This window comes from Xiphias gladius, chromosome 16, assembly GCF_016859285.1.
Source record: "Xiphias gladius isolate SHS-SW01 ecotype Sanya breed wild chromosome 16, ASM1685928v1, whole genome shotgun sequence".
NCBI classification, from domain to species: domain Eukaryota; kingdom Metazoa; phylum Chordata; class Actinopteri; order Istiophoriformes; family Xiphiidae; genus Xiphias; species Xiphias gladius.
In genome coordinates, this window is record NC_053415.1 from 6,703,265 (window position 1) to 6,731,147 (window position 27,883).

At 40.3% G+C, this 27,883-nt stretch overlaps 1 protein-coding gene across 4 annotated transcripts in view; it reads left to right on the forward strand.

Moving 5' to 3' along the window:
* The window catches only part of hdac4 (histone deacetylase 4), a 120,723-nt gene that overhangs the window by 47,524 nt on the left and 45,316 nt on the right, over positions 1 to 27,883 (forward strand). For 3 of the 4 annotated variants that reach the window (XM_040148628.1, XM_040148632.1, XM_040148629.1), the window contains exons 3-6: positions 821 to 883; positions 26,232 to 26,441; positions 26,565 to 26,710; positions 27,205 to 27,379. In XM_040148628.1, coding sequence (XP_040004562.1) covers positions 821 to 883; positions 26,232 to 26,441; positions 26,565 to 26,710; positions 27,205 to 27,379 — 594 coding nt within the window. The remainder of the gene's footprint in view (positions 1 to 820; positions 884 to 26,231; positions 26,442 to 26,564; positions 26,711 to 27,204; positions 27,380 to 27,883) is intronic. The other variant, XM_040148630.1, reaches the window with a different exon arrangement.

Sequence of the window (27,883 nt, forward strand, 5' to 3'; positions counted from 1 at the left end):
AATAATCTGATGCTTACCTTTCAGTGTTCTAAATTACTAATTGTACTGACAAACTACAGATGGCTAGCTACCTTGCTAACATCACAAACAGAAGTGATAAGAATGAGTAACATGACGGTTGTCAGGGACAGGGTTATATTAAGAGTTATATAGTACTAATTAGCAATTTACTATGAAGACGCTTGACTCCGAACCACTGTACCTTACTGTACCGTACTGGGCTAGATGTGCTACAGACAGTGCTAAGAGAATTGCAAACAATGGCGTCGGCACATGCTCTGCTGGAAAAACTGTGATGACAATATTTTTAAATTACCCCAAGTATCTTTTTCTTATGTTCTGTAAAAAAAAAGTTTTCAGTATCAGCGAATGTCGGACAACATATGCGCAACCGATGTACCAGTTGCAACTGGTACATCGGTTGGGTCTAGCAACTACTCTTACTAATGAGGACTAGCAAAGATGGTTAAAATTAATTCTCTTTAACTGAATCCAGAACTGCGTAGTCGAGGCATAATTGAGAATTAATTTGAGCTTTGTTTCAGAAAGTAGGCTTGTAATGTGTGAAGACTGTCTGCTGTGCCGTTGGCTCTCTCTGTCTGTCTGACATTGTTGACAAGATATATTAGTACACACATCTGCTCTGTTCTTGTCACTTTATGTTGCTTGATTTCTCTCATTTCCCACTTCTACCCCATTTCCCACTATAGCTCTGTCCTGGGACTGTGGACAGATAATGGGGGTTCAAGTCTATTGAGATGCTAATTTTGATGCCATAGTGATGGCCACATTTAACCCAACTTTTTCTACTCTCTAACAGGTGGCTTGAGCAGCAAGGAGCAGCCTCTGGAACTTCTTAAACCAGCTGCACTCAACCATTTCGGTAGGACGTCTTTATGTGTGTTTACCTCTGTGTGTGACTTGCATTTGGACTGATGAATGGATGGACTGATAACTGTGGTTTTCAGTCTCATTGTTGTGATTGTTGGGATTCACCATGCAAATGGTTTTCCATCCTTATCATGGACAAATTAGTGATTTGGTCAGGTTTTCCTTGTTTATGTCCGGGATATGTAGCACTCTGACTCTGCTGCCTACCTACTTACACCCTTTATACTCCTTTGGAGTTGAGTGATTGACGCAGTCATGTGTTTGGGGTTACTGATGCGTAATGAACCACAGGTGATTACAGAACATCAATGCTCAGTGGGGGATCACAGTTGGCTTAGCTGGCTAATGTGTGGCTCAATAATATATTCCGTCAGTGTCTGTTTATGAGGAAACTTATCATTTACTTCTGAGCTTGTAATCATTTCGACCAGCTGATGTTGCATGTTTTTTTTAGTACATGGCAATGTATTTTTCAGTGACCAGCTCCTGTTTGGAATATCCACTGCATGTACCAGTGCTCATGTGGACATGTATGTAAAAGTGCATGTGAAACAAGACATTCTGTTGGAACTTCACACTCTTGTTGACAGGAATGTGTGATGATCTCACCCCATGAGCATGTCATCAACCCACAACCGGTATGTTTGTCCCATGTGGCAGGAGGACATGCTGATAAAGCAGTGATGTCATACATATGGTTGCCAAGACTTGGAGCTGTAACCTGTTAATAGCATGTTTCATTGCCTGCAGCAGTGACACATGTAATAGCATAAACACACAGACCGATGTAGACACATTTAACACATACAAATAATTGGAATCATATGGATCCGTCTGATTTTGATTTTTTGTTTTTTGTTTTTTTTAAAATTAAAATTAAGTATTGCGCATTAACATGGGTTTGAATTTACTGATTACTTTAACATGTTTTTTCTAGAAAAATATATACAGATTTTAAACTGGTAGAGACAGAATGATGCAACCTTCCTTCAAATTCCTCTTGAAAGGTTTATTGCAAATATAGAAGAGTATTTTACTGCCTTTTGTACATTTACTATAGCTTTAAAAAAATATTGCAAGAACACTTAACACATTTGTTGGTGGCCTATCTAAACAGGTCAACCAACATCATCTGACCCTCCTTCAATACACTGTTCTTGTCCTCCGTTGAATACGTGTTAGACACCTGTCTTTGGTAACAGGCATCTCTAATAGGTTATTCAAAAGTTAAAAGTCATTCAATTAACTCTCCGACGAGAGAAAAACAGAAAGCGTGCATGTGTAGGCGAGTGAGTGTACTGAGACAAGGTGAAGTAAAACTGAAACTTAACTTTATTTGGTAATGATGTGCTGTAGTTCTGTAGTTTGTAAGTGAATTGCAGCCAGGATTCTCTGCCAACAGTGAGAGCCACAGATTAATTAACAGCTGTCTCATTTGCATGGGAGTAGCGTGGGTTAAATGCAGTTTCCATCGACCCTTGTCTCATTGAAGACAATGGCACATTCACAAAAACAAATAAAAAAACTATTGACAGAGAAAGAAAAACAATACTGGATGCAGTTAGCCTCATATTAATCGCATAACTGGCATTTCATAAACAGATTTACTAAATACATTAATAAAAATAAAATAAATACTGTGTGATAAGTAGGACTACTTACTTAAAATCAATTACCTTTGGGTGTTCGAAAGGTGACATGCAGAAATATAGTACTATGCAAAAGTGTTAAGCACTAAAAATAAGGAGTAAGTGAGGATGCTTTAAAAAATAATGCAACAAATTGTTTTTATTTATCAATCAAATTCATACAGGGCAGCACGGTGGTGCAGTGGTTAGAGCTGTTGCTTCATGGCACGAAGGTTCTGGGTTCTTTCTGGGTGGAGTTTGCATGTTCTTCCCATGCATGCAGGGAGGTGCAGGTGTAAATGTCAGCGTGACTGGTTGTTTGACTCTATATGTCGGCCCTGTGATTGACTGGTGACCTGTCGAGGGTGTATCCCGCTTCTTGCCAAATATCAGCTAGGATTGGCTCCAGCCCCCCAGGACCCTCAAAGGATAAGCTAATGGATGGATGGAACTTCAGACAAAGTGCAGTAAACAAACAACCTAAATCAAATAAATTATTGGTATTACCACCCTTTGCATTTAAAATAGCTTCAGTTCTCCTTGACACACTTAGACACAATTTTTCAAGGTACTTGGCAGGTTGGTTGTTCCGAAACAGCTGGAGAACTTGCCACAGTTCTTCTTTGGATTCAGGCAGTCTTAGTGTCTTCTGTCTCTTAATGTTATCCCAGACTGACTCCATGATGTTAAGATCAGGGTTCTGTGGGGGCCAGACCATCTGATACAAAACTCCTTGTTCATGCTCCTGAAGAAAGTCCTTTATGACTTTATGTTTTTTGTTGTTGTCATGCTGCATAATGAACTGGTGACTGGTCAGATGCCTCCATGATGGTATAAACTTCAGCAATGTATAGCCAAAGCATCTAGACAGAAGTTTTGTACGTCACGTGTTAAGTCTAATACACAGTCTGGTCACTGATTCCTTCACTATTCAAACCATAGGCCTGAGCTGCTGAATCAAATTTAGCTTGGAAAATTTAAAGTTTGGTATGGTCCTAATAATAACTAAATGTTTAAATAACTTCCAAAAAAAAGGACAAAAACATATTTATTGGAATAAGTACAGTACAATACTCTATTAACACATTCATAAGATGTGTTAGAATTAATTAACCAGGTGCCAAGAGCAACAGTAACACTTCCTCTGCGTGTATGTGTCCTCTGCTGTGAAGTCTGTTTAAACACAGACTGTAATGAGAGAACAACAGCTGCAGTCGGCTCTGTTGACCTTAAAGTCACCAGTCTGTGTGTATGTGTGCTGCTTTTTTTAAAAAGTATGGGATTAAATGTAGAATGAGCGTCAATCACAGTGAATGACTAAAGTAGCGGAAATTTCAACATGCGGGAGAGAGGTGGAGGAGGATGATCAGGAAGACTCAGTGATGGAGACAGATTTGGGTGCATACTAATCAGGATGACTAAATTGTGCACCAAAGTCAGCACCTTTCAGAGACACTTCCATACTTAGATTTGAATGTGGGTTTAAGCATCTGTTTGTATCTGTGAGTGCTCATGTGACATTAGGAGAGGGAATGAAGATTACATCTTAGCCAAACATTTATTAATATGTGTGTGTGTGTGTGTGTGTGTGTGTGTGTGTGTGTGTGTGTGTGTGTCTGTGTGTCTGTGTGTCTGTGTGTCTGTGTGTCTGTGTGTCTGTGTGTCTGTGTGTCTGTGTGTCTGTGTGTCTGTGTCTGTGTGCGAGTGCGTGCGTGCGCACGGCATGTCCATCCATCCAATCCGCTGTATTGGCTAAACTCAGTTCTTTCTCCCCAAGCCAAAACAGCTTTCTCCCACTCTGCACAAATTAGCAGCAGCCCACGCTCCACTCACACATAACTGTCAGAGCAAAGACGCTGCAGGGAGTGAAGAGGAGGGAGGGGAAGGTGAGAGAAGTGATGAAGGAGGAGGAGGAGAGAAGACAAATTGGGAGAAGAGGATGGGAAAGTAGAAGAGTAGAGCAGGAGAAGGAGGAGAAGTGACAGATAATGTAGACCAGAAGTGGTTTTGTAGCTCTCATAGGGGCTTTGTTATGGCTCCTTTCATCAGAGCCTGGCGTGCACTGTCGTAATCAGCCAGAAACGTGACAGTTGTCTTTTTTACTTTTTTAGTCTTAATGCTGGTTAATTTTCTGTCTGCACAGCGCTGATAGTAAGGCTTAGCAGAATGAGAGGCAAGCAAGTTGAGAGAGGATGAAGAGCGGTTCACACAGGAAGTGGCAGACCTGTTGGCCAGCTCCTATCCCCTTACTGAACAGCTTATCTTTATTTAGACATGTCAATTATCTATGAGCACTTAAGAACCTGAGAGTCGGAGGAAAAGATAGAATAAATGCAATGAATGGAGCTGGGTGTGGGGAGACATGGGAGGAGAACAGCAATTTGAGGAGAAGAGGGCCGGGGTAAGTAGAAAAAGAGGGATGAGGAAAGGCAAATTATGCAAATGTCAGTGGGCTCTTTAGCATTTAAAAACTCTGGAAAGGAAATCACAAAAAAGTGGAGAGAAACATATTTTTGGCCAAATTCTTTCTCACTTTCTGCATCTCCATTTCTCTTGCTTGTTTTCTCTCTCGCTCTCTCACTCTTTCTTGCTCTCTCTCACACACACACACACACACACACACACACACACACACACACACACACACACACACACACACACACCACAACCCTCTCTCTTGCTTGCTCACTGAACTCCAGTCTCACTTCTCAGTATGTGATTTTTAAATTTGTGCTCACTTGGCCTCTGATTTTACATGTTCATTATGCATCTAGAGCTTGACTATTCACTCAGTGGCCACTTTGTTAGGTACAGCTTTCTGGTGCGGGATAGCACCCACCTTTTCCCCCAGAACAGTCTTAATTCTTAGAGGTATGGATTCAACAAGGTCATAGCCTAAATGAATGAATCATAGATTTGTCAGCTGCACATTCATGCTGTGAATCTTCCGTTCCACCTCATCGCTAAGGTGCTCTACTGGACTTAGATCTGGTGACTGTGGAGGCCATTGGAGCTACACTTAGCTCATTGCCATGTTCATTGAACCACTTTGATTATGCTGGAAGCAGGCATTGATGGGTAGCCTGTGGCCATAAAGAAACCAACCCTGCCTCCTAGAAATTACATTCATGTACTACAAATCTTCACAATTATATGTGGTCTTGTGATTCTATATTGCATGTAGCAATGAAAGCATGATTAAACATGTTTATGGTTATCTTTACCCACTCGCAGCACTCTGTTAGTGTTATGGTAAGATTTTGGTCTTGGTTGAGTATTGAGAAAATTCAAACTGACTAAAGCATGAGACCGAATGTATTTATTTCATCAGTATTTAACCAAAACCAGAATCTTTCCCTAAACTTAAAAAAGTGCTTATGTTGTCTAAACCTAACCACATGTGGGACTAAGCATGCGTCCAGGAAATCATGGATAGAACCTGTTCTGTATGCCAGATCCTGACCCTACTTACTGCGTGTTGCAGCAGAAATAGAGGATCATCAGGCCAGGTGACGGTTTCCTAATCTTTTACTGTCCTTTGTTGGTGAGCCTGTGCCCACTACAGTCTCCGTTTCTTGTTCTTGACCAGACTGGAATCCACTGCTGCTGCAGCCCATACACTTCAAGGTTAGACAGGTTGTGCGTTCAGAGACACTCTTCTGCATACCACTGTTGTAACGTGGTTATTTAAGTTACTGTCACATTCCCGTCAGTTTGAACCTGTCTGGCCCCCTCTTTTGACCTGTCTGACTAAGAAGGCATATTATCAGAATAGCTGCTAACTAAATGTTTACAGACATTGACTTTAAAAATTAGACTGCTGTGAATGACATTCAGAAAATCAGATCAGTGGTTTCTGAGGTACCCAAACCACCCTGTCTGGCATCAATCATTGCATTGTGAAAGTCACACATTTAGATGTTGCATGTTGCTACCAAGAATCTGACTGATTAGATACTGGCATTAACAAGCAGGCGTAAAGGTGTTAAATTTTCATCCCAGAGTCATGACAAAGAAAGGTGTCTTATATATAATATATAATATATATAATATAATATTTCAAAACGTCTGTAGAACCTTTTCAAACCCTGACCTTACTCTGCTTCTTCACTTTGTATATTTCCGAGGTACTTAGTTTCTTCTCATAGATGAAAGTCTTCAAAGGAAGCCGCGTATGTAGTGATGTGCTGATATCATGATTACGAGATCTTAACTTTGTAATTGTAAATAAAGTGATTAACAATTGACGCCTTCGTAGGTGTTGAGTTTAAATCATCTCTGTCTCCTCCTTGGTTTGAATCGCCCTTTCTCGTTGAATGCAATGTGCATTTGTAGATCAGATTCAATACATGAAGAGGAGAGAGTGAAAAAGCAGCAGAGAGGGGACAGGATTATAGTTTAGAAGCCAGAGATAGACAGGCAAGGTGTGTTCCAGATGACACCCCGTCTGTAGGTCACCATGACTGCGCGGAGACACTTGTCTGCCAGCCAGACCCCTGCTACCCCCCCCCCCCCCAACTCGCTGGAACATGGAGTTTTGTGTCTCTGTGTGTGACTGAATGCTTGACCTCAATCCTGACATTGTCAATATGCATGTTTGTGCTTGCATTTAAAGGAACATGTAATACACAGTGATTTTGGGAGTCTGGCAGGCAGATCATTTGCTTTTGTAACAGCCTTATTTTCACCTGCTTGTCATCTGCTTCTTTTTTCCTTTCTGTACACAGTCTCCCATCCCCACTAGTTTTGGTTTTGCTGCAGTTGATGCTCAAAATCTCATGGGGAAGAGAGACTTACCACCAGGAAAAGTAGTATCTATGGTGAGTCAACATATTTAAGTTATTTTTGAATCATAAATTCACTCAAGTAAAAGTTGAGACTTGCCAGTAATAGTTGCAGTTATTCATTACTGATTCAGCTTAAAAGTTGAAGTTCCATCACAGTTAATGTGTAAGTATTTAACACTGAAGCATTAAGCATGAATTAAATGACAGAATCAACAAATCACGTTCTATACCTTTCTATCCGATTGTAGTCCTAATTCAGGAGTCTGAAGATTGCCCACACAGTCCGGGAGCCCTGGTGCCAGGTGCCCAGATGGGCCCCCAAAGCCCCCTAACACCCCCACACACTCCTTGACCTGGCATGGATCCCCTTGCCTGGTGCCAGTTTGGTGAAGGCTTGAGTCGGTGGGCAGCTGCCGCTTTTCTGCCCAGCCACCGTCACTCTCTCTCTCACTCTCACTCACACACACACACACACACACACACACACACACACACACACACACACACACACACACACACACACACACACACACACACACACACAAACACACCAACAACGAACAACCAAGTCAAAGTCATTGCCCAAGGGATGCTTCCGAATGCTTCCCTAGAACTTCTGATGAACTGAAATATAATCTCCCGCACTTTCCTTCTTTTCATCTCCTTGAATCTGTCTTTTTATTTCTTTTGCACTCAACAGTTTCATAATAATTTATCTACATTTGGAGTGAAAATGGAAGCTGAGTCCACAAGGTGTACATTGTACTGAAGCAAAAGTTTAAGGCAACATGCTAAAACAAACCTGACGCTATCAGAGAGCAAAGGTGAAATTAAATTTGATCCTCAGAGAAAGATTGGAGTTATAAAGGGAATACAAGTCAGTGTACCAGTGCCTAATTATATCTACAGACATAGCCTGAGGTTGTGGCCTTCATGTCAACCCTGTTAAAGAGAGACACTCAGACAAACACACACTCTTCACATTCAGGTCTAAGAAAATATGGCAGAGTGCTGAGAGCGAGACTTGTTTTTGTCTTCCAGGAGAACAGGCAATGCCTTAACCCACTTTGTCTGCATCAGTGCCATTATCCTGACAGCTATAGCAGGTGGACTGTGTGTGTGTGTGTGTGTGTGTGTGTGTGTGTGTGTGTGTGTGTGTGTGTGAGTTTGCATTTATGTGGATGTTGTAGAGGGAAAAGGATTTTACCATGTTGCCATGACATGAATATTGCATATGGCCTGGTGTGTTTTTCTGTGTTGGCTGGCTGGGTTTTGGAAGATGTCTGGAGTGCGAGGTTGTGTTAGTGTGTGAATAAATACAAACTCTTTTAAAGTAGATTTTTTACAGCATTTTTGCTCTCATGCAGGTCAGAATGCGAAAGAAGACACAAAATTTTAGTATTCATGTATCCAAATTCTAAAGCAGCAGCTATTACTATCACACATAATCAATTGGGTGAAAAGTTAGCGTATTACCAGTAGCGTATACTACAATATACTACCCAGTCATATTTAGGATACTTAAAAATGAATAGGCAAGATTTTTGGAATATCTAAATTAACTGTTAAAACAGTTAATTCAAATCAGCAGTTTGTACTCTGCCAAACTGGAGTTGACAGTGGATGATGTGACACAACTAATCCGATTATTCCATTTCTAGACTCAGGGGTCTCCATTACCGCAAAGGTCAAAACTATCAGAATGCTTCGCAATTGGTCAGTAGCACAAAACTGTGTCTATTGAAGTTCACCAAAGTTAAACTCTTTGCAAAGCTCCTCATTGATTTACTTCACCTTTTCAAGTGAATGCACTGACCAATTCCATTAAAAGTAATTGATTTTGGTTTGTAATTTTCTGTTATAAATGCTGGTATGACTCATCCATATTTCCCAGTAATTAGTCCATTTGAGATAGGATGGACCAGTAACCTTCTGCCAGACCAACGTGCTCAAATGAAACTATTAACTCCTGTAACTACCGAGCTCAGCAGATTTCAGTTTGGTTGATTTTGACTTGCTGATGTGCGTCTGGGGTTTCCATTACCTTCCCCTTTTGACATTGTAAGGCAGATGTCTCGCTAGCTTACGTATTAGTGTTTGCTATGGCACACCAACAGGTGATCTTATCAGCAGGCAGTTCTCCAAAGTTTTTTTGACGGTCATACTCAGTAAAAAGTAATATTATTCTCAATAGAGCTAGCATGGGGAAGCACATATGAGACTCTGTTGTTTCTGCAATACCCAAAGTTAGGTATTCAAAGTTAGGTATCTGTTTATGTGCAGATGTAAAGATAAACAGGTGGACATTTCATTTTACTGTAGCCATGATTTTCCCTTTCACGTCCTGTTAAACTCACTTGTTTATGTAGAGGTATGTTGTGTAAAGGCTTTTAAAAACCCTAGCAGGATCATATGGATCTAGAAGAGTCCTCTGGAACCTATCTATTATGGATGACCACTTCAGGGTTCAGACCTTTTCTTTACTCTCACAGTGGGGTTTGCTAGCTTCTGGCTGACAACACCACCATGACCAGAGGTTAGCCTTCCTTAGTCCGGGAAGAGGAGTTCATTAGAGCTAAGCCTGCAGACTAATGGCTTCAGCATGGCCGTCAGAGTGTATTTTACCACCAACTTGTTTAACAGAAAAAATGGACCATGTTTGTTGTCTGCCATTATGTGTAGCAATTGTTTTTAAGTGGTGTGAAGAGAGCCGGGCATTTGCTTAACTGGAAAAATAAGTTTAAGAATGGACTTTCTCCTCTTCGATTACTGATTAAAAAAAAAAAAAAAAACAAGCCTCCACAAGTATAAATGTCATCAAACACAGACCATTGTTTAAATGCAAGAAATTGGACAAATGCCAAGATCCTTCATGTAACTAATTATCAGCAGATCTACACCATAATGGATAGGCTGTTTTTTCTCATAGTATGGATCCTTGATCTTCTTTTGCCATGGCTTACAACTGGACTCATCTTTCTTATTGACTTTGTTACCGTCATTACTACCTCTATGTCTGTTTACATTATTGACAAGGCCCGCATTTGGCAGGTTGCTATAATCTGTACTCTGTCATAAAGAGTTTGAGGGTCCAGCTATAGTGCACATGGACATTCCTGTGACCCATTTGATTTTAAGTGCACAGGGAGCAGTGTGGTGAGCTGACATTTCTCATAAGTTTAGTTTAGCATCGCCGACAGCTAATGGCCCTCTGTCTGCTGTGAGCTTGGCGCAGACTGGGAAGGCATTACCATTGAGACGGAAGGAGAGGGCGTAAAATATGAATGAACAGAGCTCCCCACTGCAGCCAAGAGCTCAAAGCATCTCTTCCTAACCAGGTCTGCATTTTAAGACGGTGTTTTGAAGCCTTGATGATTTGAGATCTTCCTCATAACTGATAGGAGTTGGTTCTTGTTATGAGTAAGAGCTTGTTCCCTCAACTAGATCAGATTGGCAGCCTCAAGCAAACTCAATTTTAGGATCGTGTGAACTCTTATTTGGGTGAGAGAGAGAGAGGTTTATGCTACATCATTGCTCACTTTCAGTGCTTTTTTATTTACTTTCTTTATAAACATATTACAAGTTCTTTAAGAGTTCTGCTTGTTTACCCATTAAATGAGTCTGCTCTCTCTTTTTTTGATATAATTAAAGCAATTAAGATTATTTGTTACCTGTGCTAGCCCACCAATGATAGCTGAAACATTAGGACTGTCAACACGGTTGACAGGTCAGTACTTTAACATCAGCTATGCGTTGCAAAAACATATCCAATCAACTGAATTTACTGCAGGTCGACTCCAATTTAGTTAGCGCTATCAAAATTGGCCAAAAATTATGTTTGATTATTCCTTCTAAATAAAACACATAGGTTTGAATATCTTTTTTTTTAAAATTATTATTATGTCCATAGAGAGCAAACCAATACAACAAGAGACATAACTATTTGTGTTCATATTTTCAAGATGTGCCCTCAGGTTGCTATTGCTGGAATGGTAGGCTAACTGTAGCTTGCAAGGCTTGCATACAACTTTCTCTCGAGGTCCCACAATTTTGCTGTCTACTGACCAAATTCTGAAGTATTTCCAAACAGTTTTTGTGGAATTATTCAGTCATTGCTGCTTGACCTATGTGGCATTTTCAGTTAGTGAAAGTGACGTTGTGTGACTTCTGTCTGTCATGCAGTGCCTTCAGTGCTGCGGTCAAGGCACACATGAGAACTTGTGAGGCAGACAGCCGCGGTAGTGCTGCTTTTTCCCCCCACAATCAGATATTTATTAGTCAGTTAATTTCACAATAGCATGTCTGTTTTGTTTTGTTTTTTACAATTCAGTTATATAGTTGAATTTAGAATATTTGTTGACATCACAAAATGTGAAAAAAGTAAAGGGGTCTGAATACTTTCTGAATGCATTGTATATCAGTATTACAATAAGACATAAGAGGGTACTGAAATGCTGGGTATTCTCCATCAATTGAGGCTGCTCTGATTGTCATTAGAAGTTCATTACATTGCATTGGTGAGCTTAATGACTGTCATTAGGGTTAGTAGGGGTCCAAACAGCAAAGCTGCAGGAACCCTATTGTTTTTGTTCTGATACTTCTTATTAATTTATCTCAGCTAAAAGTGTTTCTACAAAAATCTTAAGACCTAGAAACATGAAACTTCATGACATGGTCCAAAATTCTCACCACTACTCAGGGCTTCAAAACATGAGGTACTGTATCAATAGGTGGCGCTGTAAAAATCAAGTTTGCCTTTTGGCTCATATCTTAAGAACAGTGTGGCCTAGAGTAAAAATTCTTTCTTCATGTCAGTCTCTCAGTTAATCTGCATTTTTTTCTCCTCTATTCTTCTGCTCTAAACATGTCAAATTTTTCAACTTTTTCTCCATTTTCCCAAACATCATTTTCAACATTTCATCAGCAACTGCTGGACCAATCATTACAAAACTTGACCAAGATCATCTACTTAATTTGCTGATCTTAACTTGCCAAAGATTTTTCAATGTACAAACCATTTCAATTGAACAAGCCAATGAATGAAAATGTCTAAGTACAGTAGATGTCATATATCGCACCAATGCATTGTCTGATATTCATGAAACTTAACATGGTAGATCTTTACGACATTTTGTAGCTGATCCCCAAGTTATAAACAAATGGACCACCAGGAGGAGCTATAACTAAAAATTGCTTGTTTTATTCCATTGAAAAATTATCAGCAAAAGTTCAATTTCGTACAGTGATAACTTAAGCAATGTGGCTGCCAGCAGCCAATCAAAATTCATCAGTTTGTAATGTCCACTGTGAATAAAGGAGAGTACAAAACCTTGGAGCAAATGGCCTCATGGTGGCGCTACAACAAAGACGCTTTTAAATTTAAGCCTGTATCTCGGAAATTAATTGACCTTAATTTGTCCTGGTTTCTGCAATACACTTTTATTAATTTGCATCATAAACTTAAGTTATTGCAAGTTAATCTTCCTGCCTTTTCACACTGTCTTAAGTATCTAGATTTATCAAGTTGTCCAAAACTGTCAGATTCTTCTGAAATTCAGTGTGAGTCATCTTCAGACCATGCTTGCCAAAAGCTGTTCAAGAAAATTTGATATGTCAAACCATTTTAAAGAAATACACAAATACGTCATAACAGCACTGCTTGAGCTACTTTTCTGAAAAAAAATAAACAGTCATGATCAAACTTTGCATGTGTCATCATAAAGATTGTACGAGTAACACTGCAAAATTTAGGGAGCGTTGTTGTAGAGAGAGTGTGTGTGTGTATTATAAATAACCGAAATCAATAATAAACGAGAAAGTATCTCACATATTTGGAGTCGGGTCTGGAGTTCTCTGGGGAGATGGATGAAAAAAGCAACCCCCTCCCACCATCCCGATGTCACTGTGGAAAGGAGGGAGAAGACAAGAGCATAAGAAAGTACAAAAATAAGAGTTGCCGTGTTTTCCCCTCTCCTGAGCATGAACCAGCTGGTGGTTATGGTTTGCATGCATGCCTGTGTATGTGTGTGCACATGCGTGTACGTTACTAGGCGGACGCCGTCCATTACTTATTCATCAGTTCTGTCTGCCTTGCTGCCATACTGTGTATTTCAGCATGCCTTGCAATCATTATGCCACATGCATTATTTAAGGCACACGCACACGCTGACTCTGATGCAGATAGCTACACAAGCTATTTATCTTGGATATGCTCTTTTATCGCCTTGTCTTATTCTCTCACAGGATGCTGCAAACAACTGCAGAAGCCTTCTTTCACATAGACATTCATTGTGTTATCCTTAGGTCACACACCACCCTGTACGCAGGCTTTAATAAACATGCTTTCATTTATATGTGTTGTTCTCAATTGATGGGCATACTTGCCCCATTCATTCAGTCCTTTATATACTCCTAGACCCTGCATGTGGTTCTGTACATACTAAGATTGTAGTCAACCAAAGAAAATCTTGGTCAACTGAAATCGTACCTGCTCTTCAACCAATCAACTGGTCGTGGGGGGAAAAACAAATCTGCATGTTATCTCTAGATTAAACTAAATTGACCACAGTGCCCTGAGTGCACTTTAGCTGGAGGCCTTATTAGCCTAAATGAATTATAAATAAACGTAAAAAGCTAGTATTTGCAGCATATTAAATCAAATAATTTTAACCTAATTCTTTTATACTGAAATGACAACAACAGACTCAGAACCACCCAGCGACACCTGCCCATATTCATATGATTTCTGAAAATAGAACTATATCAACCGGTGATCCAATGAAAGTTGACAGAGCATCCAAACGCAGACAAGTTAGCCTACCATTTTTAGATGATCTGCCATGTTGGTTGTTGAGCTGTGATATGCAAACTGCTGTTTGCAAAGTTTACGCTCGATGTTTTGGTCATTTGTTTTCAAAAAAGGAACAGGTGATAAAATTTATCCCACAGAGCTATGCAGATGTTGACTTTTTTGGGATTTAATTTGTAAGACAAAAATTTGGGAACAGTGCTCCTTCACAAGAACTGAGGAAAACATTTTTAAATGCAAGACAACATCAAAAAAAAGGTTTTACCCATTCATTACAGAATAGGAAATCTTTTGTGTGTTTTAGATGCTTGAAATTCCTGTGAATGCTTTCTTCTTTTCTGGAATCAGTTTTACTTGTTGTGATTGTGTTACTTTGATTGCTTGCGTAATATGCTGTTCATCTAAACATGCTCCCATGCTTAGTAATGCACTAGTGGTCTTCAACAATTCTCCTTTTTTGCATGCTGTGTTATGGCCAAAAAACTTTTCAAAAGCTGTCCACATGCACCCCACTATTCATTTGTGTTTGACAAGCTGCTGGCTCACTGCCTCTGATCTTTGACCATTAGTTGCCAACTAACCTAATGTCCATACATTGATTTTTTTTTTTTTTTTTTTTTTTTTTTTCCCCCCGCAAAGTTAATGAGGTTCTCCTTTGCTCAGTTTCACAGTCTGGCCAGTACCTTCCCCGATGGTGATTATCCCTGTTCTAAAAATCTAAAAGCATGCGTGTAAGCCATTATGGTTTTGGTTCAGTAGCATTAGCTGTTATCAGTGTCCTGGCTGTATGAAACTTAGCTAAGCTTTTGACGTCAACACCATACAACAAGCTGATAACGCAGACTTTTATCGCAGCCAGGTGGGTGTTGTCTGATCAAACAAAACTTGGCTTCCTGGATTCTACGCTGAACTTCAAAAATAGCAGACCACACATGTACTTCAAAAACACACATGTGCACACAAACACACGCACACAGAAACACACACACACACACACACACACACACACACACTAGATGAGGAGATGTGTGCAAAAAATATGTGCGTTCACCTTGTTGTTGGGTTTCTGAAGTTATCAGATTTGGTAAACAAACCAACCAGTTACCTTAACTGATGTAAGTAATTAAGAGACATCTTTTAATATTGCCATGTTTTGATAGAGACACCTAATTTCTGTACAAATGCAAAACTAAGGTAAAGGAAACATCATTAAGAAAGGAGTACCAGTAGTGGGGTCTGTGGAAAGATAATTACTTTGTGCCTCATATTGACCAAAATATTCCAACTCAAGTCTGATTAAAAGTGAAACTGAAACTAAATAATTAAGTTTAACTAAGTCTGTTTCCTCACCTTAAATATCCAGCACATCCATGGTTACCTACGCCAGTGTTTTCACTTAGTTTTCCCTGATTAGACTTCTGATTGATCTCCTTCACTCTTTTTTTAGTTTTTTTTTCACCTGTAACGGTTCGACAAGTTGCACCTTACTCATCCTGGCTATTTCCTACAGTTGGGTGACATCAGATAATTCCCAGCTCCAGCCATCTTCACCCTAAGCAGAGGTCCATTCAATTCAGAAACACCTGCGTGGATTTGCAGGTCCTTTAACAGTCAGTTCCTTGTAAAATGTTTAGACATAATTTATTTAAAGATAAATGTCTTAATATATGGTAATGGACAAGGGAGATACCTGATTCTTGACCAACTGCATATAATTGCAGTTGGACGTAGAATAATCACGTTATTGCACTGTGCATAATTTTAGGGTAGTGACTAGTGGAAGTAAATGTAGCATTGATGCGTCCATGTGTCCAGTGTTGGTTTAAAGACACACCCCCATGCTCTTCTTTTACTATGCTTCTGATCGTTACGCCTTGTTAATACATACACATTCGAAAGTGACAGACAGTCACCAGCAAGTTTGGTTCATAATCGTGTCAGTTTGTTTCAAATCAGACAGAATCCCGGAAATTGGTTGCAGCACCATCTCAGATTTTTCTATATCATGTTTAGGTCCCAAAACTAGGACCCACAAATATTTTTGTTCAATTCCAATGATTTTATATTTTTTGGCCCTTGATATTGCTTAATTTTTACATTTTCAAAAATGCCTTATGTGGGATGCCATATTTGGGCATTAATATCTTGAGAAGTATTAAGCATAGCCACACCAAACTTTTTAAGATGGAATCAAACATGTTCTCATTATGACTGAACCATTAAATTCTTTTCTATGAGGCCCTAAATTTGGAAAATTCCTAAATGAGAGTGACATTTAGGGTACTATAAACCCTTTTTTGCAACCATATGATATAAATCATTATTTTTTCTTCAAATACAATCTTTTATTAATTTGTGCCAATATTTGAGATCTCTGCCGCTAATTGAGATGAAAATATTAAGAATAAATCAAGGTGTGGTAGCATTTTTTTGGCCATTTTCATAGGACCAAACTGGTATGTTTGATAGCTACAAGGAACATGAAAAAGTATTGGGAAGTAGCTTAAGGAGAATGATGCGCAATGTATGTGCTAGAAATGACATGTGATGACTGTTAACCTTTACTCATATAACTTGAACAACAGGACTGAATTGGGTACTTGATTGTTGTTTCCTTGATAACATGTAAGGGCATACACTGATGATTTCACTGTGTGAACATGTTTCAACATGCGTATCAGTACAATTTCCATATTTAGCTTTCTAAAATGCACACTGTAAAATTACATGCATGAACACATCCAACCTTACCACTTATTCCTCCTCATACCAGAGGTTTTATCAAAAATATTTAACCTATTTTCAATATCCAGGGCCTCACAAAAGACACAATTCCAATCTCAAATGCCTTCTATTCCAATAAACATACTGAAAACGTGTTTATCCTTTATTTTTTACAATTCATATGACACAGGAATTGGACAGTCATGGAGATACTGAGGCAAAAAAAAATGTATTCCTGAAATGGACATTGTTCTGCCATATGTAAAATATCTCAAATCTGTGTCTATTTTTGTATGAAGGAAAAACAGACATTGGTACTTTGCTTGATGTATGTTATTAAGGGTACAATTTCCATATACATTTTTATGTTCCCACTAGCTACCCTACATACCATTTGGTCCTATATATTGGCAATAAAAGTATTAGAAGGCTATTTGCAGAACAAATAATGATTGATATCACATCTGTGCAATAATTTGGGTTTGTAGTACCCTCAATATCATTCTTATTTAGCAATGTTGCACTTTTTTCCAAATCCAGGGCCTCTCAGATAAGCCTTTTTTTTTTAAGGCTAAAAAAAAAAAATAAAACATAGAATTTGAACAGAAATATTTTACAGGCCTTGGTTTTGGGAGCCATTCATGATATAGACAAGGTTTGAACAAAATCTGATGCAATGCTGCAACAACCTTATCTGATTTGACATGAAATTACCCAAGTGGCATCCTGTCTCTTCTTCAGTCTTTGAGTCTGTATGATTGAAAGGGAATAATAAAGTGGTCAATTTTGCAAATGAGGACGAGCCCAAATGTGGTAATTTTTATACAATTAGACTCTCACCAAGTACACAACTATTCATATTGCAGTAAGTCGTATCCTGCCTGTGTTCACTCACTCCTACTGGCTTAGTGTCATACTGCCCATTGAAAGGACAGTAAGACATATGTCAAGCGTCACCCCCAGAGGAGCACTAGTCATTAGGGGACTCTGAAGCCACTCAATAGCCTTGTCCTCCAGTCGCCTAATTGCTCCTCATTATCATTCAATCCAAACCCCATCATTCATCTTCAATGCTCTTTTCAGGCATCCATACTGTATATAAATCTGTCTCAACTCCAATTCACTTTCTCTCTCTCTTTTTATTGTTTGTGGCCACAGACAGACGTCTCTGATGTGTGTGTTTTCAGTTATTGTAAAGTGTTTGCAGTTGCAAGGCCAGGCAGCATCCATTATTATCATGTCAGCTTTAACTGTATGGGCTGTTGTGCTGCTGGTGTGTAGGATGTTTTCATAGAGAAAAGAGCCAGAAATGTCTGTGTGTGCAACAAGTAACACACATCAAGAAATGTAAGCAACAACAAGAATGAGCTCTGTCCATGCCAAAAAGCATATAACTACAGTGTTTAGTCAAATAAGAATGTAGTCACAATCTCTCTTCTTCTTTGCTGATCGGTGAGTTAGGAAGCAGAGACGGTCTCCCGTAATATGCTCAACATGCCTGAGACTGCCCTCTGATGTCACTGTGAGAGAGAGAGAGACGGGGAGAGAGGGAGAGGGAGGGCGATAGAGTGGGAGGGGACCAGAGGAACAGTGGGAGGGAGAGAAAGCGGCAGCCTGAGGACTTAGCAAAGCACGTCAGTGAGAGAAACAGAGAGAAGCGATAGAGTGAGAGAGAGTGTGAAAGACAGGGAGGAAGAGAGATCTGTCCTCACTACGAAAACCAGGTTGGTCTGCTGTGTTTTTGCGCTACAGTGGACTTTACTGCTCTGTTCAGAGTCACACTTTTGGCTACAAACATACAATTTCTCTCTCTTGCTGAGATATTGTACACTGCACACAGACACAAACACACAACAAGCGGACAGCACGACACAACTGATGGGTAAGCGCTCTCGTTGTGCACAGATTGTTGTTTGGATAGTATATGTGGATGTTTTATATTCAGTTTTATTGAGCTGCTTTATAATTTCTGTGTTTTTGATTGCGTAAAGGATGAGTTTCTTTAGTGCTTATGTGTGCACTGATTAATTCCACCTTGGTGTTTAATGTTTTTGTTGGTGTGCATGACTGTGATACCTGAGCATATATGTGTTTATATAAACTCATTTAGCGTATGGATTTTTTTTACTGCGTATGTGTGTTCACTTGAGGATTGAGTGTATGCGTGTGCGTGTGTGTGTGTGTGTGTGTGTGTGCGCGTGTGTTCGTTCATTGGCTGTGTGGGTGTGCAGCTTTGAGTACTGACAGTGTTTATTGAATGGCACTGATGTATGGAGACTCTCGCTCAGCACCATTCAGTGCAGCGTTTAACTGAATGGAGCAGATGGCAGTGGCTGTGTATGTCCCTCACCCTTAGCCTATTGTGTACATGCTTGTGTTTGTGTTTATGCCTCTGTCTGTGTGAGGAAATATGTATGAAAACCTGTGTTTTAAAACAGAATGTGACTATAAAGGGCTTCATAAATTGTTCAACACATTTTTACCGAAAACAAAAGTACTTTTAAAACAGATTAATTGTGACATGAACAATGTGAGGAGTACATGTGCTCTTGTAGGAGTAAAGGCTTTTTTCTGGATTAAATATCTGGGTCAGATAATATACTCTACCCTTTTGAATCATCAAATAATAAGAGTTTCATCTATGTTTTGGTTAGTGGCCAGTGTGTATGCAGTGTGACCATGGGGCTCCATATCTCTCGGTTGTGGTTTAAGTGTGGAGTCTTTACAGGGTGTCTGTGTCCCAGCTCAATTCAGCACTAACAGTTAAGCTTTCACAGAGTTCACAGAGCTGTGATCGAGCTGGTGGATAGGCTTTTTGAAAAAGGCCAGTAAAGGTGTTGTATATCGCCTTATACCCACCTGAAAACATATTATCTCTAAATAATTCTTTAAATGATTTGACTAGTTACGTTCGATTGCTTTAACCCACTGAAGTCAGCCTGTAAGTCAGACTAACTGTCCCCAGAGAAACAGAGATGAAGAAAGCAGAGAAGTGGAAACACAACAATCTACCATGCTGCAATGTGACCTGCAATGTGACATACATCAACGTGCATACACACCCATCCCATGCTGAACAGTAAACCACTGAGCTGAATGCACATGCAGGCCATTTGATGAATTAGTTGCCTACCTTCATTGGTTCTCCCTCCGTCTCTAGCCCCACCCCTCTTCCCCTGTCCAACCATCTGCTGGTCACAATTCCACCAGTCGCCATGGCATTTGCGTCCCTCCTCTGTGAGTACCTGTGTGTGTGTGTGTGTGTGTGTGTCTGTGTGAGTGTGTGTGTGTGTGTGTGTGTGTGTGTGTGTGTGTGTGGGGGGGGCAGCGTTTACTGTTCATTCTTAATCTGTAAATCATACACTGCTGTAACTTGTATGTGTCTTTTTTGTGGCTTTGTTTTTATCACACACATTGTGTTGGCATTTGCTCACTATGTTTCATTGTAAATGAATGTGTGCACTCAGTTACTCCTAAACTGTGATTAAACATGCATGGGGTTTTGTCTGAGTACACGGATGCCCGGTGGGGCGAGGAGTCCCCTTGGGAATCCTGGTCTATAAATAACTCCCTCTGTGTGATTTATAATCTTTGCCTGAACACAGAAGAGGGGGATGAAAGGAGGGATGGGGGGGCAGAGGCACAGATAGACACACAGAGGATGATGGATGAATAGATGAGGGAGAGAGAAGAGGAGACACTTCACCAGTCATGTTTGAGTCAGTTTTTGGTGAGTTCAACCAGATTTCAGATCATTATTTTTGTAGAAGGGAAACGTCACAACTCAGATGGGATTTTCACAAAGTAAACACAGTTTCCTGTCTGGAAATCAACAGTTTATATCACTTCCACCCCTCATACCTTTTATGGTCCTTGAGCTGTTAAATGTGGCTATGTGGACCATAGACAGAATCTAGTGTATAAATTTATAAACTACATAGAAAAACATAATTTTATTTACTGACATTTTGGTGAAAGTTACCATGTAATGGTGATGTGAGAAAATGAAGACATGCTTTTGTGGCGCTTGTCTCTTCACGTATTGTATTTATTTGAATAAAAATCCCTGCATAAGACTAGAATGGCACTTTTGCTTTGTAAATGTGAGTCTGTGTTTTGAAGTGCTCTGCCATGCCAGCAGCAGGAATGTTTGCATTATCATGCCCGGTGCTGTCAGGGTAAGTCAGTTTGTACAACCACCTCTCGTCCTGTTGGCTCAGCACCATAATGTCATGCCACGTTCACAGAGTGCCATCCTTGTAAGCTGGGCTAACTACCTCACAGGTGTCTGCACCCTGTTGTGTACTGTATGTTGCCCTGTTGGCCTGTTGCTGTTCACAGAGCTGTGTTTACTGTAAACATGATTCTGAGGATTGGTTTTTCAGAGAGCTACTCTTGTTTATGTCATGGCACAACTGTAAACAGTATTGTGATTTATAGAGCCATGTCAGCTTGACCACCAGCTATCATTCAGACCTGACAGAGATGTGTTTCCTGTGTGCTATCAAACCCTTTGACAGCACTTTGAAACAGTCTTTAAATTTGCCAGAGCTTAGTTGTCTAACAAACTGGGGTATGCACATTGAAGAAATACAGTGACAGCCTTGTGCAGTTTAGAAACCGCACCTTATTAAACAACGGCAGTTTTTGATAAATGTTGATTTTGGAGAATCACGCCCATCTCCACATCCTATATCATTCATAATTTTTCCAGAAACTAAAACAACTCTACACCCTTACACCTTTGATCCAAAGGCTTCCCTCTTTTTGTTACTTAATGTCACATTAATATGACCAAAAAGATTAAACTATACTAGTAAAAGCATTTACTCTGACTACCGAGATGTAATAGAAGAGAAAAGAGAAAAGTCTTATGTGATTCAGATATAGGCTGTATTGTCGACATATACAGTAAGTACATCAAGGTTGTCAGAAGGTTTGACTGCCACTGTGTGTAGCTTTGTGTAGCTACAGTAACATCACAATCTGTAGCCAGCTATGGCTCTCAGTAGAGTCTTAATGGGCCAGCCAGTGTGGTTAGCTCTCTGTGCAGCCTGCACATGGAGAGCATCTCAGCTTGAGGGTAAGTGGCTGAAGCAAGCCATTGACCACTGGTGTGTAAGTGACCAGCCATGTTAATAGAATAAAACATACATAGACATTCAGGATTTGAATTTACATTTATTGTTCCCCCAAGGAGAATCTTGGTTTGGACATCACAATTGCTGTTCCCTTCATACACACAGAGCTTACATCCATACTTCTACAAGATATAATAAGACACAAAACAACGTGTGTTTACTTTATACTGCACATGGAAGCACAATATAGCACAATACAAAAGTATTAAGAAAATACAATGTTTTTGTGTAGACATATTTTTGCCATTTTTGTGGGGTGTAAGTGCATTTATTTATTTATTTATTTTTTTGTGCCTGTTGCTTATGCTACCTCTTAGCACAGACACGGGTGCACACAGTAGTATTGGTGGCTTTATTTGTCAGAGGTACTCACACCAATCGGTTTGTCTTATGAATCATGATATTTCATGTCACCTTCTATGTAAATGTTTGTGTTTGATATCTTTTTAGTAGCTAGTTTACTGACCTATTCTGTGAAAACATTTTTGTCAGTTACAAGGCACTGTAATACAAGGCAGCAAAATTTCAGGCCATGCAAGAAAACCGTTGTAACGGTTGTAAGAATTTGTACTTTTCACTGATAAATATCAGTAGATGTCAGAGATCATGTGCATTTGCCATTAATTTTTTTTCTAAATGGACGGTTTGGATTTTGTTGTTGCACGTGAAAGCATGGAAGCAGAATGTGCATATGTTTTAATTTGTAGTTTTTAGGGGGTGGGAGCCCCGTTTGTCTAAGAAAACAAACAGCCTTTGTGAAGCCCCTGTGGCATGCCTATTGAGAAAGGCACTTGGGGAAGCGTACATAAATAGTGTGGGGTTGAGAGTGAGTGCTAGTCTAACTTCAGGGGCCTGCCAGAGCCCCATTTTGAGAAAATGGGGATGTCAGGGCTTTGTGTCAAAAGCTAAGCAGTCCCTACCATAAGTCCATAAGGGAAAATATACAGTAGAACAGGCGATAATTGAGTTGCTGCTCCATGCATGTTTGGCACGGTGGGGCTAGAATGGCTAGCGCCGGAATCTCTCTGAAAGAGCCCCAGTGTGCAGTGTGGTACTCTATTTGAAGTGCACTGACCTGTTTGATTGCCCAACAAAGGGTTTTGTTTGTTTGACCTTGAGGTTTACTTCTTATTAAATAATGGTGTAAACAATCGACAGGCATGTGTGTATATGTATGCGTGTACAGCTAATGTGAGAGGTGGAGAGTTTACCATGGTTCACTGGAAGAGACTTTGTTTATGTAACACGGGTGATTGGCACAGACTGTGTATAGTGGGAATGAAAAACAGCGGCATCTTCTACTGCGGCTCAGTTCCTATTGCTGTGTTAATGTGGAAGAGGTAAACATACAAGTTTGTGGGTCAGAGGTCCAGATATCATTTTACAATGCACATGTATACACAGCTTGCTCCCGTCCACATGTCTGACTTATATGAAGAGAGGAAAAATGGATCAAACTGTGAATTCCTTTCATAATAAATGCTAATAAAGTCAACTGACAGTATATTGAGAACTGTCTGGTTGTATAATAATAAACACATCACATCAACTCTTTAAATTAAACCCCCACCCTTGCATAATTAAAACTAAGCCTAGCTCTTTCATCTTTTCAAACCAAACAAAAAAATAGTTACTCCTATTGTCCAGCTCTCAAACAAGTCTTTACAAGTATAGTGACATAATTAAACACACACACACATACACCAGTGAAGCACCAGCATGTCTGGCCCAGGGTGGCCACACCCTTTCTTCTCTCCCTGCTGTCCCGTTGGGTGGTGTCAAGTTTCCTCCCGCACTGAAAAGCTGCCCGGTGCCAAAGATGTCATTGGCTAGCTCAGCAAGTAACTGCAACTCCATCGCCACCTCATTGGTCACTGGGGATGCCAGGACATCCATGATATGGAGACGCTCTCCACTCATTTTAGGGCATTGACGACTGGCACAGGGCTTGGCACGGTGCAAGGTGGTTCTCCCCAGAACAGATATTGATCAGAGAAGACTGAGTGATGCACAGGAAGATTTGATCTTGAGTTAGGATATCAAGCACAAATCAAGAATTTTTTTGGTTGCATGAGTCTGAAGGTTTTGTCATGCAGAACCTTGTTTATGTTTTTTTAACCAACAAGATCTGATTTGTAGCCTAAATTAAAAGTTTCACACACCTTCACATATATAGCTCATGCTGCATACTGTCTCTAATTGTATCAGTAGCTTTGCCAGTTATAGACTAAAAAATTAAGCCTGCAAGTTCTCATGATAAATAAAGTAGCGTGTTGATAGTGTTTGAGCACAGCACGCCATGTTCTAGGTACATACAGTGTCAAGGCTTTAAAGATGGCAAATTTTTTTTTGCATTTTTCCGTCTTTCTCTACTGTTGTGTTGTAGGGTTGTACAACTATTTGCGTGTAATCTGCTGTGTTGTTTGCTTGTTTTGCAAAATAATCTGACTGCACTAATACCTTGGTTTTTGCATGTCAACCATGTTGATGCAGAAATATTGCTTTTCCAATGTTTGCTCCTCTGTGTATTCATGTTTCAGAGGAACTACAGGCCTGTACTACTTCACTGGATTATTCAGATAAAGCAGAATAAATGTTGCAGATTAAATGAAATATAAGGAATGCAACACAAACAGCCGTTTATATATTGTGTCAGGCACTTTGATTTTACGGTCAAGGCATATGACTCCAGAATTGAGCTTCAGTTTCATCCCTGCTGATATTTTAACTCTTTGACATGACATTTGTAGAGCTATAGCTGTGACCTTTTTGTTTTAGAATGTTATGTGGAGCCCTATGTGTTTGAGAGAGCACTTAGAATGTCTATGTGACAGAGTGTGTGGATTTGGGCGTGTTGTTTGCTATGTCCTTTCAGATGTGTGATCAACCTCAGCATCAGACACAATTTTGCTTTCTTTTGTAGAAGACACACACACACTATACACAGTCAGCATTGCACTTGCAATAATCAAAATTTAGTGTTACTGCTCACATATACATAGTCAAAGTGGAAACACATACACACACACACACACGCATAGTAAGTCTATATGTGTGTCAAATCCCTCCTGCAAAACTCTTGTTTCAGGGTAATTGTTTTTGCTCTCTGTTGCCATGTTTAAATCATTCTACCTGTGTGTGTGTGTGTGTGTGTGTGTGTGTGTGTGTGTGTGTGTGTGTGTGTGTGTGTGTGTGTGTGTGGTTGTCAGTTTTATGTGATTGTGAACAGAAAGTGTGTGAAAGTGTGTGTACAGGGTTTCTCTGAGAGTGATGTTTGTACAGATGTGTGTAAACACTATATAAGGGAACCATCCTATACACACTGCTTCCACCACCACACAGACTATTGCTCTGATAAACTGTGGCTCTTTAAATCGCAGACACATTATACGTTATTACTGTTTTGGTAATCCTCTTATCCAGTGTATATAACAATAAAACAGACTTATGTCTTTCGTTTTCCAATATTACACGCAACCACTAGCAGTATGGAGTGTAGCGTTGAGTGCAGCAGTCAAAGCTGCAGGGTCTAGACAGCTGATGTAAGAAGTATTCCTTGGTCTTATTTGGATCAGAGAGGACCGGGTGTTTTGGCTGCTATTCAAGGATATTAAAAATCTTGGACTGTGGATATGTTATAAAATTTTACTATAAACAGATATTATGAGAAGAAAGCTACAGGAATTTTCTGTTTCCCCTAAGCCTTTTTTTTTTTTTTTTTTAATTTAACAACTTGCTGGACGTTTAGTCGTGTTGAGGATCTTCAACTCATCACTGTGCTGTAGTAAGAATTCAATTTTTTCCCTGCCAAGTTGAACTCAGCAACCCTCAGAGACAAATCTGTTGTTGGGGTCGAAATCTTCACGGTACAGACACGCACAGAATTGCACATGTTGTACACAGAGGCACATATGGGGGCTAAGATGCTAATCTCTCTATAGGAAATCTCAAAGGGAAAAGGAGACACGCTACATATTGCAAGGAGTCTTCCTTTTTATATATTTTCATTTTTTAAATGTGAATGTGGGCAATTTGTGTATGAGGATTGTGTGAGTCACTTTCATAGTTATAGTTGATGGAATATGTTTGAAATTCTACAGTAAACCTTCTCGCAGTCCCTTTTTAGCTGGTGATTTGCAACTTTACACAACATTTCTAGAAACCAAGCTCCATCTTTATGTACTTGTTTCCTCCACTCTTCTATCTTTTTTGCTCACCTGTCCTTTCCCTTTCTGGCTTCTGTCTCTTTCAGTGGACGTGAGCACGGCAGCGCTGCCCACGCAGGTGCCCCCCAACACCACAGCCATCCTTCCCATGGACCTGCGCGTAGTGGACCACCCTCAACACCACCACCACCACCACCAGCAGCCCCCCTTTGGCCTGGCTCCCCAAACCCACCCTGTACCGCCTGCCTCCACAGCTTGTCCCGCATCCACTGAGCCAGGCTGCGGGCCAGTCATTAGTAAGTCGGGATGATCTCTGGTTATTATGTCTTGAGGCTGAAAGTTGTATCCTGACTATTTACTACAAACACACCCCTCGCGCCAGATGCTTAGAATGATAGACTCTTTATAACCTCATACAGGCCACCAGGAGCAGCAGCTGCAGCAGGAGCTAGTGGCACTCAAACACAAGCAGCAACTCCAGAGACAGCTACTGATTGCAGAGTTCCAGAGGCAGCATGAGCAGCTTTCACGACAACATGAAGCCCAGCTGCAGGAACATATCAAGGTGAGCTGGTAGGAAGGGGTCGTTAGGGAGATCTAGGTCCCCTCCTCTCCTCTCCTTTCCTTTGGATACAGCTATTGAAGGACTATACTCAACAGTAATGCATCTTCTGAAGGACAGGAGGAAGAATGTGCATGCGTACACCTAAGAGAATATGGTGTTGTAGGTTGATCTGGTGGCAGTAGTTTGCTGCTTAGTCCTCTCCATGGCAAGACCATTGGCCCCAGTAAACCTTAAGCCTCACTGGTGTTGATACCACCACAAAGTTTCCCAATAAGAATGATCAGTCTGGACTGAGAGTAACCTCCAAGCTGCTCAGTCTCTAGGTTAGAATGCCTCTTATTATAGACTCAAGGCTGATGTTATGCGTTCTAGAAAAGTTAACTTTCAAATCATTGATTCTTTACAATAAGCCATGGCTGCACCTTGTCAAAACTGTCTTGACATTTTTTGCCCATCCCATTTGCTGTGTCAACTTGTAATCTTTCTTCCTTCAGTGTCCTTGTCTCTCTCTCCACCAGCACCAACAGGATTTACTGGCACTCAAACACCAACAGGAGCTGTTGGAGCATCAGAGGAAGATGGAGCAGCAACGTCATGAGCAGCAACTGGAGAAGCAGCAGCGGGAACATAAACTCCAACAGCTCAAAAACAAGGAGAGGGGACAAGAGAGTAAGTATCAACTTCTAGTGAGAATGATTTTTGAAGAAAATGCCCAAGTGTTTATCTGAGAGATGCTGTGCATCTGTAGTAACAAAATATGTCATAGAGTTAGAGCTGGAGTGTAACTGAATGCTATCATTATACAGGACATCAAAAACATGCAATGTATTATGATGAAAATGTAATGAGTTGCCCAAAGAGCATCAGTCCGGTGTAGCAAGAGGAAATTACATTGAATACAACAGAAGAATTATAAGATGCAAAAATTGTAAGATGCAAGGTTCAATACTGCCATGAGTAAGCTCTGAGCATAGCTGTCATGTTTGATCTGGCATAAATTCACTCTCCACCTCCTGAACACCGCCAGCATCTGTTGTAACTGTGCTGACACACTGAGTCATTTTACCACAGCAGGTGCCAGAGAGACTTGACCCTTACAGCTCCTCTGTCACAGCACCTGTCCTTATGGCACGGCGGTCACAACAGCGCGACCTTGCACGTTTACCACAGGGA